At 49.9% G+C, this 18,724-nt stretch overlaps 1 protein-coding gene across 1 annotated transcript in view; it reads right to left on the bottom strand.

The window, feature by feature from the left end:
* The window catches only part of LOC125950860 (serine-rich adhesin for platelets-like), a 38,342-nt gene that overhangs the window by 269 nt on the left and 19,349 nt on the right, over window positions 1-18,724 (bottom strand). The window contains exons 7-12 of the mRNA XM_049679218.1: window positions 7,698-7,906; window positions 6,656-7,604; window positions 5,381-6,003; window positions 3,283-5,222; window positions 2,979-3,183; window positions 1-2,869 (exon numbers count right to left, since the gene is read on the bottom strand). The exon at window positions 1-2,869 is cut by the window's left edge and continues 269 nt beyond it. Of these exons, the coding sequence (XP_049535175.1) occupies window positions 2,294-2,869; window positions 2,979-3,183; window positions 3,283-5,222; window positions 5,381-6,003; window positions 6,656-7,604; window positions 7,698-7,906 (4,502 nt within the window). The 3' untranslated portion in view covers window positions 1-2,293. The remainder of the gene's footprint in view (window positions 2,870-2,978; window positions 3,184-3,282; window positions 5,223-5,380; window positions 6,004-6,655; window positions 7,605-7,697; window positions 7,907-18,724) is intronic.

The following is an 18,724-nucleotide window of genomic DNA, read 5'->3' as shown; positions in this document are numbered from 1 at the left end:
TTCTTCACACTTCGCTTCACATTTCAGGCACGAACTTGATCGTTCCGGTTTTGATTTTCTTTGCCCCCTAATTCCTCTCTACTATCCTCCTCTTCGGTAATAGAGGATAGACCACTTCAGTGTGGTCGCACCGTTGCAACCATACTCTCGCTTTTTACTCATTAACGTGGGCTCGATTGGGTTCACCTGTCGCTCCCATTCGTAGACCACCACGCACCGATTTTGCTTATCATCATAGATAGCGATTCGTTTCGTTCATTCGAATTTCTATCAGCAGCAGTGCATCGTATTAACCGCCACACCATTGCTTCTTCCGCGCACGCCATCAAAAACAGCCAATAGTATATAGGTAGGCAGTCCCGATCTCAACCCTTTCCTCTCCACTCTCTCTCCCTCAGTGTTTCCCTCGGAAGGTATCCCATGCATGTAAGCTCACACAAACGCTACGAACATCCAGTTCATCCTGTCTTTACCGAATGGTGAACCGAACCGTCGTTCATATTGCTGCTATTTTCAAAGCTAAAACATTGGCCATTGAACATTTATTTGCGATACTTGCGGCACTAGTGGACATTTCACTACTCTCCCGCACTCGTCGTCAACTGGCATCGGCATCACTCTTCTCTGGACGACAACAACTACAACTCTACTACCAACTACACGCTCTAGCGGACGCATTTCTACGATTGATGCTGTGCTGAATGACGACGACGATGAGGGTTGATGATGATTTTACTCTAATGCTACTAAGTTTTACGGACTTTATTGGATTAAAATATTCGATTATTTTCCATGTGGTTCGGCTAAGCGATTAGTAGTGTTGTAGCAGTTGTAGTATTAGTAGCAGCAGTAATAGCAGTGCGCGTATTTCGATTCACTGTTCCTCCGCGGAACGAAGATGAAAGCAGCACAGACCAACGGGTAGAGGGAGAGTGGACAGAGGAGAAGTGGTAGTATATGCACTACCAATGAGGAGGGCTAAAAAACCAAACTGGAAACATTCAATTAAACTCATTCTATCGGGGGAGTGGCCGTGCAAGAGAGAGAGAGAGAGAGAGAGAGAGAGAGAGAGTCATAGAAATACATATGGAAGAAGGCAGGAAGGTGCACACAAAGCGCGCTGCACGGTGGCAGACAAAAGCAGATATAGCATGGCTTGCTGTATGATAATAAGTAGGCTATGCTTCCTTCGCGAAACGTCGTTCGCCACACCAACTAAGTAGGCTGGCGCTCTCTCTTTCTTCCAAGCTAACTATTCCCCCTCATTGCTCAACTATTATTATGGGATTGAACTGCAGCAACCACTCGATTTTTCAGATTCCTGGTTCTGTTATCCGTTTCTTCGCGATTCAGTTTCCTCCTTATCGTCTTCAATCTCTTAGATGCCGATTGCGCATGGTTAATATTAGTATCATGTTCATCTCTCGAGTCTTTAAATTTTGGTTTGATTATTAAGAAGCCGTTGGACAATTTCAAAGAGGGTCACGCGCGGCATTACGAAAAAAAAAAACACAAAAAGGAACGAAAACAAAGAAAAACAAATATTCGAAAAGATCGTTCTACCGTTTTTTTGGGATATTCAAAGTGGTTTCGGTGCGCTAATTGCTAATTACTGTTCATCATGCTAGGCATATTTATAAAAAGAAAATATTATAATAAGATTACTTAGACTTCCTATCACTAGAGCGCGATGTTGTTGATGTTGAGAGTGTATGGAGGGAGTGTTGAGAGTGGAAGGCGAAGGTGTAAATATTATGCTGAGGATTACCCGACGATAATGCGATAACGGGCGCCTCCATTGTTCGATAATCGCCGTAAAAACAGGCCATATTCTCTTCTCTTCTCTACTCCAAACCAACACACCACTACAGAAGTTCTATCGGCGGCCTGCGACCCCATTCTCTCCCTTTTAACCCTCGCCCTTTTGTTCGCTGTGGTGTCGTGGCTTGGTTTTTATCAGTCCTTTTTCACACACAAAACTCTATTCGCTCGTTTATAGCATGTACTGCACCGAGAAAGTCCTGTTCATCGATTTATCATTGTGCGCGGGGACACTAACAAACGATTTTAATCAAACAGTATGTGTGGTATCCGGAAAATAGAGAACAAAGGACATACACATACGGGCGCACAAGCACCGAGAGACGTGCACAGAGACAGAGACAGACGATTGATTCGGAATTTTGGATGAATATAGATCTCACCGCCGTTATGTGAATGTAGTGCTGCCGTGGGGAAGAAGGGGATGTAGGGTGGTCGCATGCATGAGGTGCTGTTGTTACAGTTCATCACATTACATTGCATGCGGTACGAGCTGATCGTTTTGTACTGCAAGCATATCGATTGCAGCTGCATTCGGTACATCGCCACCACCTTCACTGACGATCGTCGATTCCACCGTCATTGTTGTCGTTGTCGTTGTTACTGAGGCCGCCGATGTAGTTTCGGAGGAGGTAATTTCTTCCTTGACCTGCTGCTGATCCTTCTTCGCCACGGTTCCAGGCTTTCTGATCACGATCGGCGTTGGTGAGGCGGCCATCTTCTTTGCAGTTGTCGCGGTACCATTCTGAAGTTTACGGGCAGCCGGTGAGGTGGCAGCTCCGGCTGTGGGTCGGGGTGCCAGCGAGGTGCGAGTGGCGGTGGTAGTCTTGCTGCCTACCGTCGATGACGTGGACTTGGCCTTTGCTGCGGTCGTCGATCCCGTTTTGCCATCACTGGTGGCCGCTGGTTTCTTGGCAGTCAGCGTGCTAGTTCTAGGTACAGTCGATGCCCGCGAAGTGGCACTCGTTGTAGTTACGCTGCTGCTGGTAGTCGTTTTCGTAGCTTTCGTTGTTCCATCAGTCACGCTAGTTCCATTCGTTACCGTACTCTGTGTATAATGGAAAGTTAAAAAAAAAAACAGATTAACATGCGATTGTGCCCTTGTGATACTGACGCAATGACGAGAAAGCTATTGTGCTTATCGGACCACCCCTTACCTTAACTGCAACGGTTCGTTTGACTGTGGTTGCTGGTTTGGAAGGAACTGTAGTATTGGAGCTCGATTTCTCCGAGATAGCGCTCGATGGTCGCGAAGTGGCCGAGGCGGGCCGAGCCGCCGATCCGACCGTTGATAGTCGGGACGATGTCGTCGTCGTTTTTCCACCAGCTCCTGGCGCGGCAGCAGACAACTTTGGAGCAGTTCTGTTTTGGAGAAAGCGAAGCAAAAAGACAAAACAAATGAGTTCCGTTGGTTCTTTCATAGATGCAGACCGCCGGTAGTTCTCTATTTTGCCCATTTACCTGGTAGTCGAACTTCCAGTTGCGGATGCCGCCTTTGTGGTAGTGGAGCTCGTCGTACTGCTAGCCTTTGCTCGTGCAGCCGCTACGGACGATGTAGGCGTAGTGCTGTTGTTGCTGCTGCCAACCGCTGGTTTTGCAGCTGCCGGTTTCGTTGTCTTCGCCGATAGTGTAGACTTGGTGGAAGCCGCGCTGGCCGGACGGGCTTCCTTGGTGCCGCCGTTCATGGTTGGAGTGGTCTTAGCAGCGATCGGTGCCTTTTTGGCAGCCAATGGAGCACTTGTTGGTGGTTTACGAGCCGCTGCGGCTGTAGTAGTGGTACTAGCACTGACCCGAGATGCGGTGACTTTGGATGCAGCCGTTGGTGCCGCTTTAGCCGGTGCACTGGCTGCTCCCGAAGGTTTCTTTGCAGCCGTCGGTGCCGATGCCTTTGGTTTGGCGGTTTTATTTGCAGCAGTGGTAGCTGCAGCCGCGGCAACACCGACAGCGGCCACTGCAGCAGCTGCAGCCACAGCAATCGGTGCGGCAGACGAAGCATTGTCCTGCGACGGCGTTATCTCGAACGGTTTGTCTTCTACCGGTTTCTGTTCTTCAACTGGCTTCTCTGATGTTGTATCGAAAGCAGCGAGTGCTGGGATGGGATCCGGGGTTGGAGTGGAAATAGGATCGACTGCTACAGGCTCGATTGGCTGTGCTTCGGACACCGGAGCAACCTGAGCTTCAACCGCAACCTCCTCCTTTACCATTGATGGTGCGTCATAGCTAGGCGAAACATCTTCTGCTGCGGTCGGCGCTACTGGGGCTGCGTACTCCTGTTGCAGGAACGGATTTGCTCCGTACGTCGTCGCTGCACCGGTACCGTAACCATTGTTAAAGGAAAGTTGGCTGAAATCTTGCACAAAATCACCTCCCAACGTCTGGATGGGCGACTCGTCCACTGTTTCCTTTTGTTCAACATATTGTTCTTCCTTAGCGCTAGACGGTTCCGTTTCCATCAGGTTCACCTGTACATCCTCCGCGAACGCAGGACTCTGGGCAATGGGTACCGCAGCGAACGTATCCTGTTGCTCCTGTTGTGTTATTTCCTCCTCTCCATCGGGGAGCTCTTGCACCTTGTTCAACAGCTCGATGTCGCCAGAAGCAGTATCGGCATCGACCTGCTGCCCATACAAACCGTCGTCACCATTTGTGGCAGGAACCTCATCCCCGAGCTCCTCAAACACCGGTGGAGACGTAAGGGGTGATATGACGCGCGCCTGCTCCGATATCGGCTCACCGACTCCATTCTCCGCCCCCAGTTCGAACTCGTGCGGTCGTTTGTCCATTTCGGTCTGGAAATCGTTTTCCTGCGGCAGATCCATATCCTCCAACGAGGAAGCGGCGCCCTTGCGGGGACTCTGCGCCACGATCGCATCATCACGTAGCTTGAAGTTTTCGTGATCCAGCATACGAGGCGGCGTGTAGGGAGTCGACTCAGCATTTAGTCCGGCTCCGGCCGCAACCGATGGAATCGGAACGAATTCTTTCGCCTCCGGGTTCAGCTGCCAGCCGAAATCGCCAGCCTCTCCAGCAGCGCCAGCTAGATGCATCGCTTTCTCCTCCGTCTCGTACATATGCTTTTCGTTCAGCTCTTCCTCGGCAGGACTGGTCGCAGAATGCACGTCCATCAGGAGATCCTGTGCGTTGGCACCGAACAGGTCCTTCTCTTGGGACACCAAATTGCTATCCTGAACCGGCGTTAGTGGCGATTCGGGAGACATCGGCGACTGTCCGCTCAACGAACCACCGAAAATGCTTGTCTCCATGGTGTTAGCGGTGCTTAATAGCTCTGCTTGCTGCGTTCCGAATCGTTCTTCTATTTCTTCTTCTGGCTGTTGCTCTTCGTGCGTATCACCCAGCAGCGATGAAGGTGTGGTCTCGGCTGTAGTAGGCTGAGGAATTTCCTAAACGAAGGCAGCGACACGAAGAAATAAAAAAAATATAAAAACCATTAAATCTGGCACATCACAAACGATATTCACAATTTAGGACAGAACGTATATAACAGCGTTAATTGCCAATTTCACACTTTCGCTCGACGAGCGCGAGTAGTCGTACGTACCTCTTTAGAATCGTTCAGCAGATTGACAACTTCCGTAGCTACACCACCTCCACTGATGACATCATCGGTTTCGTTCACACCCACCGGCACGGTCGAATACGCCGCGCTGCTATCGCCAAGAATGTCCGTCGCTTGCTCTTCGTTTTCAGCGATCGAAGGCACCGAAGTAGTTTCCTCCTGCTGCTGCTGGTCTAGCTCTTGCTGATCCGCAAGCACAGCCTCCTCCGCTTCTGCCTGTTGGTCGAATTCCGGCTCAGACTTCTCTTCGAACTGCTGTTGCTGCTGCGACTCTTGTGCCAGCTGCTGCTCCTCGTCGATGTTATGTTGCTTGTCTTCTGCGACCTCTGCCTCTTCTTCTTCTTCCTTTGGTTTCTGTTGCTCTACTTCCTGATCGAGAAGTCGCTCGACTTGGCGTTCCTCTTCCGGATCCTGCTGATCGAATCGATGCGGTTGCTCGGCGAAGTCGTCGCTCTTGGTGTTACCGAATTCGGCGTGATCCGATGGCGTGGTCGTTTCTAGTTCTTGCGCTTGCTGCTTGTTCACCTTCACATAATCCCATTCGTCTTCTTCGGAATCTTCGCAACCGGCATCATCATCCTGTTTGACGTCTGCACTTTGATGATCTGCGGGGGGTGGAGGGGATAGAAACCGAGAGGGGGTACGAATGAGCGATCGACGCGTCTCGAGAACAAAATGACGGCGGAGCCGGCAACAGCAGCGGGTCTGTGGCGGGATTTCTTTTCTTCGCGCGAGCAAATCTTAAGGCCCGCCGTTTATGCAGAGCGGCTGTAGTTCCGCGTGCCCCAGAAACACAACAATTTAGCCACGGGATTAAACAAACGAAGAACGAAAAACCGTGACGCGGCCCGAGAGAACGAATTTGACGAAAAAATGATTATCCGCACGGCAAATACACTTTAGCAAACAAAAAGACGGCCAACTTCGATGATTCACAAAACGGGGCGAGAAGAGCGAGAAAGCTGACGAGAGTGAGAGAAAGTACACCGGCGAGAAATAGCTCGCCCTACATAAAGCCCGCCGCCAGTGTTGCCAAACACGGTTGGGATTAAATTCAAATATTGCAGACCGTTTTTTCTTTTTAAAGGACAACGAATGAAAAAACATAAATCTTCTACGGAAATTGAAAATAATCAGGCAAAACTTTTTAAATAAAATTACTCTTGAATAAAACCAAACAAACTTTGTACGCAAACATCGGCGACCCCTTCGAAGTCTATAAAAAGCATATAAAAAACATAATTTCATCACACTCACCATTGCCGTAATCGCTGTCGAAGGCCTTCTCGTGGTGCAAGTCCTCCTTCTCGGCACCGTCGAGCTCGGATTGTTTCTCCTCCAGCACCAGCTGTCCATCGTCGTCATCCTCGTCATGCTCGTGATGGTGCATCGGTGCACCGGTAACCTGCTGCTCGATCAGCTGACGCCTGATGGCCTCCGAGATGCCGAACGAATCTAGCTGATCGATCAGTTTGTTATCCACGATTGCGTCCGCGCCGAGCAAATCATTAACAATCGGTTCGTCGATCGATTTCATCAGCGGAACGATCTCCTCGCTCATCAGTGCCGGTTTCTGGTGGACTTCCACCTCCTGCTCGTCGACTGCATCGCCCGCGTACGCTGCCGCATCCTCACCATCGTGATCGTACTCACTGGCTCCGATGATGCCGGTACCATTCACGTGCGGTACATTCAAATCCGATCCGTGCTCCTCAGACAGATCGACCGGATCGGCACTGACGCTCGAGGGAGACGTTGGATCCTCCTCCTCAATATCCCCGTGGCTGTCGTTAATGTCTACCTCGAGTGCGTTCGGTGATTCAACAACGATGAGATTCGATGACTGCACACCGCTACCGAACGGATTATAGTCAGCCGCGGTGGCCGTGTCCACACTACCAACGCTCGCCGTCTCATGCTCGGTATCACCATTTCCGACCGCCTGCACTGCCCGATGCAGGGATTGCTCATCGTCTTCTTCTTCGTCCTGCTCGGGCAGCATTGGGCTGGGTGACTGTTTGCTTTCGTGCAGTCCATCGACGTCTGTTTCCGGACCGAGCCCACCATCTGACAGGAAGCCGATATCGTCCACCGGTCCGACGCAGAGCGATGAGGCGGCTGACTTAGGCTCTACCATGGCGCTTTCCAGCATGAAGTTCTGTATGTCATCGAAGGCTTTATGATCTTCCAGCGGAATTGAGTTGTTCTGTGTGAAAGGGTAGATAGACAAAGCGTTAGTCCCGACCTCCGATGGCGAAGCAAATTCGATTCGATTTGCGAACGAGCTACGGTCACTTACCTCCGCCAGCAGACCATTACTTGTGGCATTGTTCATGTCCATTTTTTGGGGCGCTCTGTGTTTTGCTTTAGCCTCTAGCTCCTCCACGAACGGCGTCTCTTTGATGATGGTTAGTGGGTCTTTTAGGAACACTATTATCACGGTTATGTTATCGGTGCTTTTCTGTTTCGCGCACACTATCAGGTAGTCGTTTATTTTCTGTGGTTCATCTGTGGATGAGAAAACGGAAGGCAGTCGTCAGTTAGATCGGGCTTTTGTTCTGCAATATGCAAAGTAAGGATAGTCGGGTACAAGGAAATGATAACGTCAGAACACTATAATCGTATGCAAGGGGGTGGCTCTAAAACTGCCATCCAGTGACATCATGGCAAAGTAAACTCCGTCAATTCGTCATCAGAAACTAGTCTTCTCTTCGATCTAACACCCCATGGGGTTGGGTGCGGTAATGGCATAATGTGCACACACTCCTGGCTCAACGAAAAGAAGGTTAAGCTAACACAATGGCCGATGATGGACAGCACCTTTCATCGAACGGCCCGAAAAGGCATGAAACGCTCCTAGGTAAGTCGGCACTTGCATGACATCACACGGGCATCACATACTGCACCGAGGGGTCCAGAGAGACTCGAAGCTTATGACTCCAGGTGTTTGTCATTGATATTCTCCATTTGGGCAACTGACATGACACTAATAGTGGGGTCACTCCCTTATTCACTTTTTGCGCGTTTCGCTCGCTCCGAAGTTGTCAATCATTGGACGTGGCACCCAATTTGTCAAACCTAGCTTCGGTCGTGGATCGTTTTAGGTTAAAAATAGATCCACCTCCCTGGGGCATCCACCATCTTGGGCACTCCAGAGGCCCCATTCTCACCAGTAGCGAAACCAACCATTTGCTGAAACATAGCATCCCGGAGTCGAAGGGGGAGGAGGATCGTATAGTTTCCACCCTAATCCACGGATTCAATTCCCAAGCAACCAGCGGAACCTAGTGCTGCTGGTGGTGCTGCTGCGGCTGTTAACCGGTAGTCGACGTCATCGCGGCCTCTCGCCTGGCACAATAGCTAATTATTTCCGCCAAAAAGTGGAGAACCCTTAGCGATTCCTCGCGTGTTACACCGGGCGTGGTGCCAGTGGTCCGAGTGGATTCATCATGCTGCAAAACGAGGCCATCACACTCGCCCGGTTGTTTGCAGAAAACCGCTGGCCTCTTCTCGTTTCCGCTAGCGTTGTGCTGAATTTAGCCATTCGATCGGCATGACGTTCTCATCACTAATTCTGCTCTGCTGCCACGTCCTCCTACCGAGAATCGCAGAACATTCGCAGCAACCTACTAACCTGTCGTTACCATTACTGTAATTGCCCCCAAAAACAAAAAAAAAAGACAAGCGACAAATGGCCAACAACAGGAGTAGTAGCCTCTGGAGAGTACAGGTCTTGCGAGCGATTCCAATGTGACCGCATCATGTGTTTCGATTAAAAGATTAATAATCTCGCTCTCTCTCACTCTCGCAAACTCCATCCAGTGAACTTTGCATTTCGTTCGTACGTTTGCGGAACGCGCACCGTGCTTCTCATTATGATTCACTTCACGCCGTCCACTGTGTACTCGCTCGGTTGTGTGCCGCCGCGCACGCCGTTGTGGCGTATCGGGATATTAAAATCTACGCTCCCCTCCCTCCCCTCACCTACTACCGCTCCTTTGCTGGCGTGCGTGTATTGTCTGGAGGTCTTTTAGTTTTTCTAATTTTGGTTTGCCCCTTGCGGAACACACGACAATCATGTTGCGCTGTTACTGTAGAGTTGAGTGACAAATATTCAAATTACGGTCGACTGGAAATGGAAATGGGTTATACTACTCCCGGTGTTTAATCACTGGAAAAACCCCCTCCTTCTGTTCCAAGAAGAGTACGACGTGGAACTGGGATTCGGTGGAAGTACAAACCCCTAGAAAAAAATCAGTTTACGAGAAGTTTTAGTTTCGTACGGTTTGAAAATTTCGATGAAAATGGATGTGGAATCCCCTTCGAAAGATTTCGAGCTTTCACCGTCTAAACTCATTCGTCTTTATTCCGGATTTATATTTTTATAGGGACCATTTTTCCACATCCTTGTTGCCAAAATGTCACATATTGAGAAATGCTTGCTGTTTATTCAAAACAACGCCAACAAACGAACTGAACAATATTTTCACAGCGTTACTACGATTGAAAATGTAAGTGCATGACAACTGTAGCCTATTTGAGTTACATTACACGTCACTTGGAACTGCGAATCGCTGGAAGTTCAAAGCCCTCGAGAAAGAGTTCAGAATAGTGGAGATAAAGACCTCTCTAGATGACAGATTTTTTCCAACTTCTGCGAAATATTAGAACCCTTCTTTAGTGACGCTAAATGAGTAAATCAGCACCACTTGTAGACCTTACTTATGAGACACTCGTTCCAAAATAGGTATCACTACGCGTACGCCACACACTTCTCGATTCCCCTGTTGCCGGCAAACAGAACATTCCAGACGCTGCGATCGAGTGCGCGTCAACAAACACCGAGTAGTGGAGGCACATGAGAGTGCCGGTGAAGGTGTTCGATTTCAATTTTAGAATCGAATCCGACGCGATCTTCCCCAGCGTTTCCGGAGTCGTGGTGCGAGTCGTACAGGAGATACACCCGCGGGGGGGCACATCATTGCGATCGGTGTCTACTATCAGTTACCCCCCTCCCCCGGGGGTTGGTATCTCCTCTGCCAGCACTCCAAGACTTCCTTCTCTTCTCGCCTCTCGCACAGAACAATTGCGAGCGAAAAAAAAAACCTTTTTCACCGGGAACGATCGTTCGTACGGTGGCGTGTCGAAAAGAGTGGCCACTCCGGAGAAGGGGAACAGGGGAAGGAAATGCCAGCGCAAAATGCCAGCTTCCGACATACCGTCGGTGCGAGCGAGGTGCTCTTGGTGCGCTATTTTCGGTTCGGTTCCTCTCGCAACCCCGTAAACGGTACACCCCCTGGGGAGTAAACATCTTCTTGCACTCTGATCACCGTCGATCGAGTGACGCATGGGAGGAAGTCACTCAGTCGCCGAATGGAATGGATGACGTGTTGCGGTGGCCAAGAGCACCGGCAAGAGCGGAAGTAGCCCTTGACCCTGCCCCTGTGAGCTCGTTGCACGCCTTAAAGTTGGATCACATCCAAACTGCCGGCTGCCTGTCACCGGCCATGCCATGCTGGCCGGTGAAAACTCACTGTCGGTGGACGGAAATGCTTTTACTAGAAAGGTGCACCTCCTCACTCCTCACTCCTCGCATTTCGTCGTTGGAATTTAGAGCAAAACGGTCGGAAAACCGAAAACCCACGAACCGCATTAGTCACGGGACGGGATGTTGCCAGATGGAGATCACCTCGTCGTAGATCACGGCAAAGATCAGGTGAGACTGTGCCAACCAACGACAACGGGCAAGGGCGAGATGAATAAAAGAAATTCCATCCGCGAATGTGGAACGCGCGAATGGAAAACGACGGTGGAAAGCGTGCTGCGGCCGGCTGCCGGTTGCCGGTGGCCGTGCCGTGGAGCGTTGGAAAAGCGCAAAACCTTCATCATCGTCCACGGCTCACTGGAGCAAACTTTCCCCAAAAAATTTTCCCCACAAACCACCAGCCACCAGCTCACTCGCTCGCTCGTTCGTTCGCTCACTCTCTCCGTCGGCCATTTGGTCTCAATCCAGTGACGCGCGTAGACCTCATTTTCATCATTCCGCGATAGGAGGCACCACCAACCAGAGCGGCGGCTTTTACCGGCGTCCGCGGTATCCACGCCGAAAACTTTCATCAATCTCTCGCCAGCCAACCATCCCCGGCCACTCGCTTCTTGTGCAGATGCGTTTGTGGCGGCCATGGCCATCACCTGCCCTGCAGCAGCAACAGCACATGATGCTCGGTCCTACTGGAGCGTACCAGAGCCCGGCCCCCGGCGTACCGAACGGCGCATTCAATAAAACCGTTTGATTCATAATTGGAGCTTGAGGCCCGCTCCACTAACCGCTGGCCATCGGGAAGGGGAAGGTTGGCGGCGAAACCAGCGGCACGGCACGGCACGGCACGAGCACTACCACCACATTACCACCTCCTCCCCCTTTCAATCCGTTTCGTTTCCGACGGATTGCTGGTTTAATTTGACGCTTGGTGGTGTGGTCTGGTCTCTCGGTCCTGGCGGGGGGGGAGGAAAAGCGAACGGAGGAGAGCTGATTCCGGCGCAGTTGTCACGGCCGCGATCATCCGAGACCGGGTCCGTTCGCTCGAAGATAATCATTTGTTGCAGACCATAACTCTCTTTCCATCTCTCTTTCCCGAGATGCACTGGATGTAGCCGTAGGTGGATTTTGTGTGATAAAAAATGGCCATCCCTCTACCACCTTACGCTACCAATTATCGTTAAACTGTTTGCATTTCGATTCCACGATTGCATTCCACGGGAAAGTGGACGAAGTGTGCTTGTTAGGTTCGCGCGGATTCGAAATGGTTTGGCTTTACTATGTATGGTAATAACGTGTGGTTTTATTATCTCGTTACAGTTTTTGCGTTTTTATTCAATTGCTTCTTGGCGTTTTTTTTTCATTGTGTAAAGAATGCGATCAAACGTTTGTTGCTGTCTTAGTAATTATTAGGAGTTATATACTTCATCCAGTTTCCAGTTTCCTAGTTCATCAATTTCCTGTGATTGTTCACATTTGGTTTTAACATTCAACTCGCTCTTCATTCACATATTCATAGCAGTTTTGAGTATTTTTTTTTTGTTTAACTATTGCAATAGCTTGTAGCTGCATGATTATATACATATTTAAAAATGGCCATCGATTGTTTCAGAACTGAACTGATCTTCTTCATTGTTTAAGTAGCAGCAATTTGATTGTAGGAGTAGATGATATAGTCAGTTTTTCAAAAATCAATTTAAATCCAACAGAGAAGACAAGCTAATTTAAACCGAGTAATGCAAAAGGAACAAAAGCAATTATGGATACCATCAGATCACGATCACGGTATGACACTCTTTCAATGAAACGAAAGGGTCCCTGCATATTTGAATACATCCACGTCAAGTGTCTCAATATCTCCTAGTAGTCCACACTTCATTGAACCGCTACGTAGCGCGAACACACACTCACACAAACGGAATCGCTTCCTTCTTTTGCACACACAATGTTCCGGAACCTCACCTTCGCCGGAAAAGGTGATGTACCTACCACAAGCGACACACAGCCGGCAACGAGAAGGGTTGTGTGGCGGAAACCATTCCCCCACAACCACCACCACCACCACCACCTTTTGCTTCCATCGTGCTGAATCACATCATTTCCTTTCGCGAATCACGCGCGCGAAAAGAAACGAAATCATTCGCTACGGCACCACCTCACGATCATCATTTTCCATTACCACCCAATTCACCTCACCTGACCACCCCACTTCGACACACCCAGCGTGCATTTGCGAAACCTTCCAACCAACCAACCAACCAACCAACCAACGAACCATTCCATCCATTTGACCGGCGCTTGGCCAACAACAAAGCGCCAAGGCGACGAAGAAGGTGAAGAAAAGTTCGTTCTATTCCTCCGTCCGTTCGTCTTCTCGCTGGGCGACCGAGACCAAGTGCATTCTCGGTTGCGAAAAATGGTTGTGGAAAACACGATGGCGAAACATGGGGCACCACTACTACCAGCAGCACCACGCCGGACCAGAGGGCAAGGCACGTAGTAGCACGTAGAAGTAGAAATGATCTCATTGCTTTCGCGCTGCGCCGCTGTCTTGGTGTTCTCTCGGTGGCCCCGGTGGGGTGTTCTGTGCTGCCTCCCCATCCCCTTTCCCTCCTTCTTGGGTGCTGCATCATACGCCTGGGGGGGTACGAAGCAAAAACAGGGAGACAGCGAGCGCTCGGTTTATGATTTGTTACTATTTGACGCGCTATGATGATGGTAGTGGCGACGACAACAAACAGGGATGATGCGGATGCGGGTGATGATGATGATGATCATCATCATCATCTACAATCCACACACCATCTCGCTATCTCTCGTAGGCGAGAAAATAATAAACGCGTCGCGGAGCGGCGTTTCTATTGCTTGCAAGAAGTCACGTAAAATGGAAATTCCTTTTCGTTCGTCCCTTTTTCTTGTAGCAGCAACAACGAAGGCAGCTTCCCTAGTACCACTGGGACAGAGGTTCTGATGAGTTACATCCTTCCCTTTCTACCTTTCTCTCTCTCTGTCTATCATCCTCTCTCTACCCCACTGATAGCCGTTCTCTCATGAGTAATGGTGCCGAACCGATTAATGGCAATTGGAAGAGCAACATTTATCACCGAGAATCAACAAACCAAACACTTTGCTCATGTGGTGCTGGTGCTGCTGCTAATGGCGTGGTATGCGAAATTCAAATTGCAATAAGCCAAGTCACAACACCATACATTCAACGGGTTTGTAGTGTGTGGCCTGCGAACCTTTTCGCGAACCTTCTCCGATCCGATGATCTCATCCACCCAAAGTCGTTAGCCATTCCAAATTGACCGAACGTACCATCATCCATTCCGAACCAGTAGCACAACGCACACCCCGCATGTGCTTTGGGGTCTTTGGCAGATGATGATGACATCCAACACCCCCTCACCCCAAAACCACACATACCACCACACCCTCTACCTTGTTTGTGTGTGTGTGTGTGTGTGTCTTCCAACACGAAGGAAAAAAGGAAGAAGAAACAAATGGCAGGAGACACACAGAGACACAGACACAGACACAGCGGGACCGAAATCGGATGCCGGATGTGCGCATAATCGTCACCCTGGCCCGGCGCACTCACCAGCAGGCAGCTGGCCGACCATCGAGGCGCCAGCACCGGGAGAGAACGACAGAGAAGGAACGAAAGAGACAGAGAGACAGAGAGAGAGAGACATTGGATCGAGGGGAGACCAAACAACGTGACGTGCGCATCATCTGATACACCGTGACCTAGCTCAACATATATAGACACACACGCACACACACAGACGCACAGCTGGATGCTGATAAAAAGATGACTTTGACTTCCGGTCCGGACAGCCAGCCAGCCAGCCAGTCAGCCAGCCGGTCGGCCGGTCGTCGCCACTGAACCCGAGACAGGCACATTTTGTGGCTCGAAGGCCATTCTCCTCTGGGTCTGGGAGCGTTATTATGCTCTCGTCCGGAGTCCGGGAGAACGATTTTTCCCCACCCTTCACAAAGGGGTCGTTCGTCTGTGCGGTCGATGCGCTGCGTGAGGCAGCATAACAACAGAACACTAGAGAGCTGTTCTTGAAGGGTTTCCCCCACCCAGTGCTCGCTTCTTCGCACCATCTTCCTCTTAGAGTTGCATCCATTCGTGCGCGCATTCGTTGCACTTCTGTTGCATCTCTCCCGACGTTCACTCTCCAGCTTCTGTCACTGAAAGCAGCAGGATCAAACATCAACGGAAGATGGGGGCCAGTTGCGAATGCATTCTGCTCTCGCTTTCGGTCGATCGCTCTCTCTTTTTCTCTTTCTCGCTCTCACCTAGGGTCCTTTGCATGAGAGCATGATGCATCTCTTTGTTTCTTCTTCCTTTCCTGCATTAGCGATGTTGGATTTGAATCCATTTTTCCCATTCCGCAAACGAACCATATTCCGATCTCCCGGAAAGAGAGCTCTCCCACCGCGAGCCCAGGGGAGGGAGAGAAGCATATAATCCGTGGCAAATGTGTCTCGTTACACCTCCACTCTTCGTCCGTCCGTCCTTTCAAGTGCCAGAAGAGACGGTCATCATCATCGCACAAACCCCACAAATGCAGTCTCTGTTCCGTTCCTCCGGTAATGGGGGTCTCCCCGGGACGAGCAAATGCAGCTGTTCTGGAGCCCCCTCACCGTACGAAACTTCGTCACTTTGTGCATTGTCATGACAACGGCGGCACTGGTGGCGACGCCCCGTGACAATGTCGTGCGCTGTCTCGTGCAGCATAAAAAAAGCAAAGTAGGCGACGACGATTAAGAGAGTTCTCTGTTGGTGGTCTCGCCGCCTGCTGCTGCTGTTGCTGCTGTTGCTGCTGTTGCTGTTGCTATAGAAACAACAGCAGCTGGTGCTATAAGGATTGTGCAAAGGTGTGTTGTAGCGAGTAACAATAGAAATCGTTTCAACATAGGCCCAGCCACCTCCCTCTTTGCTATTTGCTAGCATAGCATAGTTTAGCATAGCATAGATTAGTGCGGATTGCATACCATCATCATGCACCACCACCCCGCGCCGCCCACCTCGCATCCGACGCGTCTCTCCTTGAGATGGTGAGGTGGTCGTCGTCCTTCGTTCGTGCGGTTAGCAAATGGACTAATTGTACCACACCACACAACATAAAACCATGCGCCACCGAAGCATCTCGTTTGGCCAGGGGAAAGAGGAGGGGACCAGCCGCAGGATGCACACGGACGGACAAAGAAGACACACATTTCTGCACAATGTTGCAATGGCGATGATGGCTAGCTGGTGGGCTTGGCCCACAGACAGACTACTGACTACCGACGGTGTGATCGTTGCCGGAAAATTGCATTGCACCACCACCACCTGGGGGGGAAAGTGGCCACGATACTGGAAGGTACCCGAAAGAAGAGAAGAAAACGTGGATGGAAAATGGATGATTTTCCACGCCAGAAGGTGTGGAAAGTGTGGGCGGACCCGATGGGGGGATGGGGTCGTCCTTTCTCAACTCTAGCCAACCAGCTTCTCTGTTGGTATTGTCTCTCCTACTCTCTTTCTCTCTCTCTTGCTCTCTCTCTCGCTCTGTGTCGCTCTCCTAGGGCCAAAATCGGCCAACAAGCCGGCGATCATCAAGACAAAGAAGTGCAATATTAGATGCAGAAACGCAGAAACGATTTTCCGCGGAAAATGAAACAAAAAAAATAAAAAAGAAAATCGGATCAACCCTCTCTCTTTCTCTCTCCCTCTCTCCCCTTTTCCCCATCAATCTTTTCCACCCCCTAAACACGGAACCCTCCCCTATCCGGGGGCGATTGGTTTTTGTTGGTTCGATGAATATTCAAACAAAACGCACGTACACCCACACACCTACACCCTCGCGGTTCAGCAATAACGCGTAAGGAGCTGGACGGAAAACTAGAGAAATGGTGACGCCTACGCGTGGTGGTGGGAGGAGGTGAAGGTGATGTTGCAGTCATGCAATGCAATTCGGGGGCTACTAAAAAAAGGAGGAAATGTGCCCGGTGCGCGCGCGTGTGTGTGTGTGCGTGGGCCAATAGCCGAACCACCAAACCCAATCATGAAAAATCGCAAATGAAATGAAGAAATGGAAGGAACAAACCGGCAGCACCGGTGCAACGAGCGGCAGGGAGAGAGACCGGGGCGGTAATTACTCGCGCAGATTGAACGCACCACCTCCCCACCACTGGCCATTTTTTTTTTTGGGGGGAGGAGAGAAGAGCGAAGGAGGGAAGTGGATGGAATGGGTGGCCGCCTCTGCGTGCGAAAAAAACGGCTTTGCATTTGCATTGCTTTCTAGCGCCTCGTGTGTGGTTTGCGGAACGTTTTTTTTTTTTTTTGGTTTTAAGCGAGCCTTTTTGGTTTCCTTTTTGCTGCTTCGATTATCTTATCTTGCCATTTTTTTTTCTCTCCCTCTCTTTTGTTGCTTCCACCTTTTTTTTGTCTCTTTTTTTTAGGTAGCGAGCTTTTTTTTGTTTACTTATATCCACGCGCCCCGGCGATGCGAGGGTGTTGCCATTAATGTTTGCTTTCTGCGTTTCGCTTATCTTTCAGTTTTTTTTTTATGTTTGAGTTTTGCGTTCCAGCGAGCTTTGGTTTGGGTCGCTCTCTAGAGCGATATCTCCATTTATGATTCATGATTCATGCGCCTCTGAATTTGCTGCGTGCTGAGTGCGCACGTGACCCACAGCACGGTAGCACGATCATTGGGGCCAATTGTCAGAGTGCAGTCAATCAGAGGACGGAACACGATAAGACAAATGGATAAAAACCCGTCATTGTAACGGTTGATAAAAAATAAGGAAAGTAATAATACAAAGTAAACAGTAAGTGATGAGTAATAGAAACGGGGGGAAAGCAATAGACAATGAAATGACTTAGAATGTGTCAGCGAAACACCACAAAATATGGTAATTTGACAAATCAAGATAAAAGTCTCGATCAACCTCGATCGCACCCTTCGCATTTCCACTTCTCACGCGCACAAGCGCCACTTGGGAACCCAAAATTTTGGAAAACCAAAAAAAAGCACAAACACGCACAAAAAAGAAGACAAACAAAAAGACAAAAGAACAACGAACGAAGGGAAATTGAAACCTAAACAGTAGCTTTACCAAAAACGAAAAAGAGGCAACACTTGCGGAAAGCGAATGCGAATTTTCACAACACACAAGGTAATGCGAACACAACGAATCGACCGCTTGCGGGGGAGGGCAGATGGTTTTTGCAAATGTTGAACCCTACTTTTTCATCCCCATCCAGTGGTCCGCTCCGCTCGTCAACAACCAGCTCATCACTCGCACCACTTGGAACACTGGTTTCAGGGAGGGGTGGACGCGACCATTAATTGGGGCAAACTGGGAAGCTCAACCCCCTCACACCAGACAAACCCTCCACCCTCACTCGCCTCCCTCACTCCCTTGCTGTCGCGCAAAAATGAAAATGTTCTAGCATCCATCAAACGGGCGACCCTGGCGACTGGAGGGTAAAGCAGGTCAATTTGGTGTGCTGGTGCTCCAGTTAGAATGATTATTTCATTAAAACAAAAAAATAAGGGAGGGTGGAGGGGCCCCCCTTCTCTCCCTTGTTCACGTCGCGAACACGCACCTACGTGGTGTCTACCGGTGATGATGATGAAGCTGCTGCTGGTGCTGCTGGTGTTGAAGTGATCTTCCTGGTACAGAGGACGATAACCGGACGATTCAATCCACGATTATCACACTAGCTAGCAGACGACAGGACCTTAAACTTAAGTTTTCAAATTCTTTGCTCTGCTCGATCGCACGAT

The sequence above is a fragment of the Anopheles darlingi genome, chromosome 2 (assembly GCF_943734745.1).
Source record: "Anopheles darlingi chromosome 2, idAnoDarlMG_H_01, whole genome shotgun sequence".
Taxonomy (NCBI): Eukaryota; Metazoa; Arthropoda; class Insecta; order Diptera; family Culicidae; genus Anopheles; species Anopheles darlingi.
This window is presented reverse-complemented; position numbering and strand designations above follow the sequence as displayed.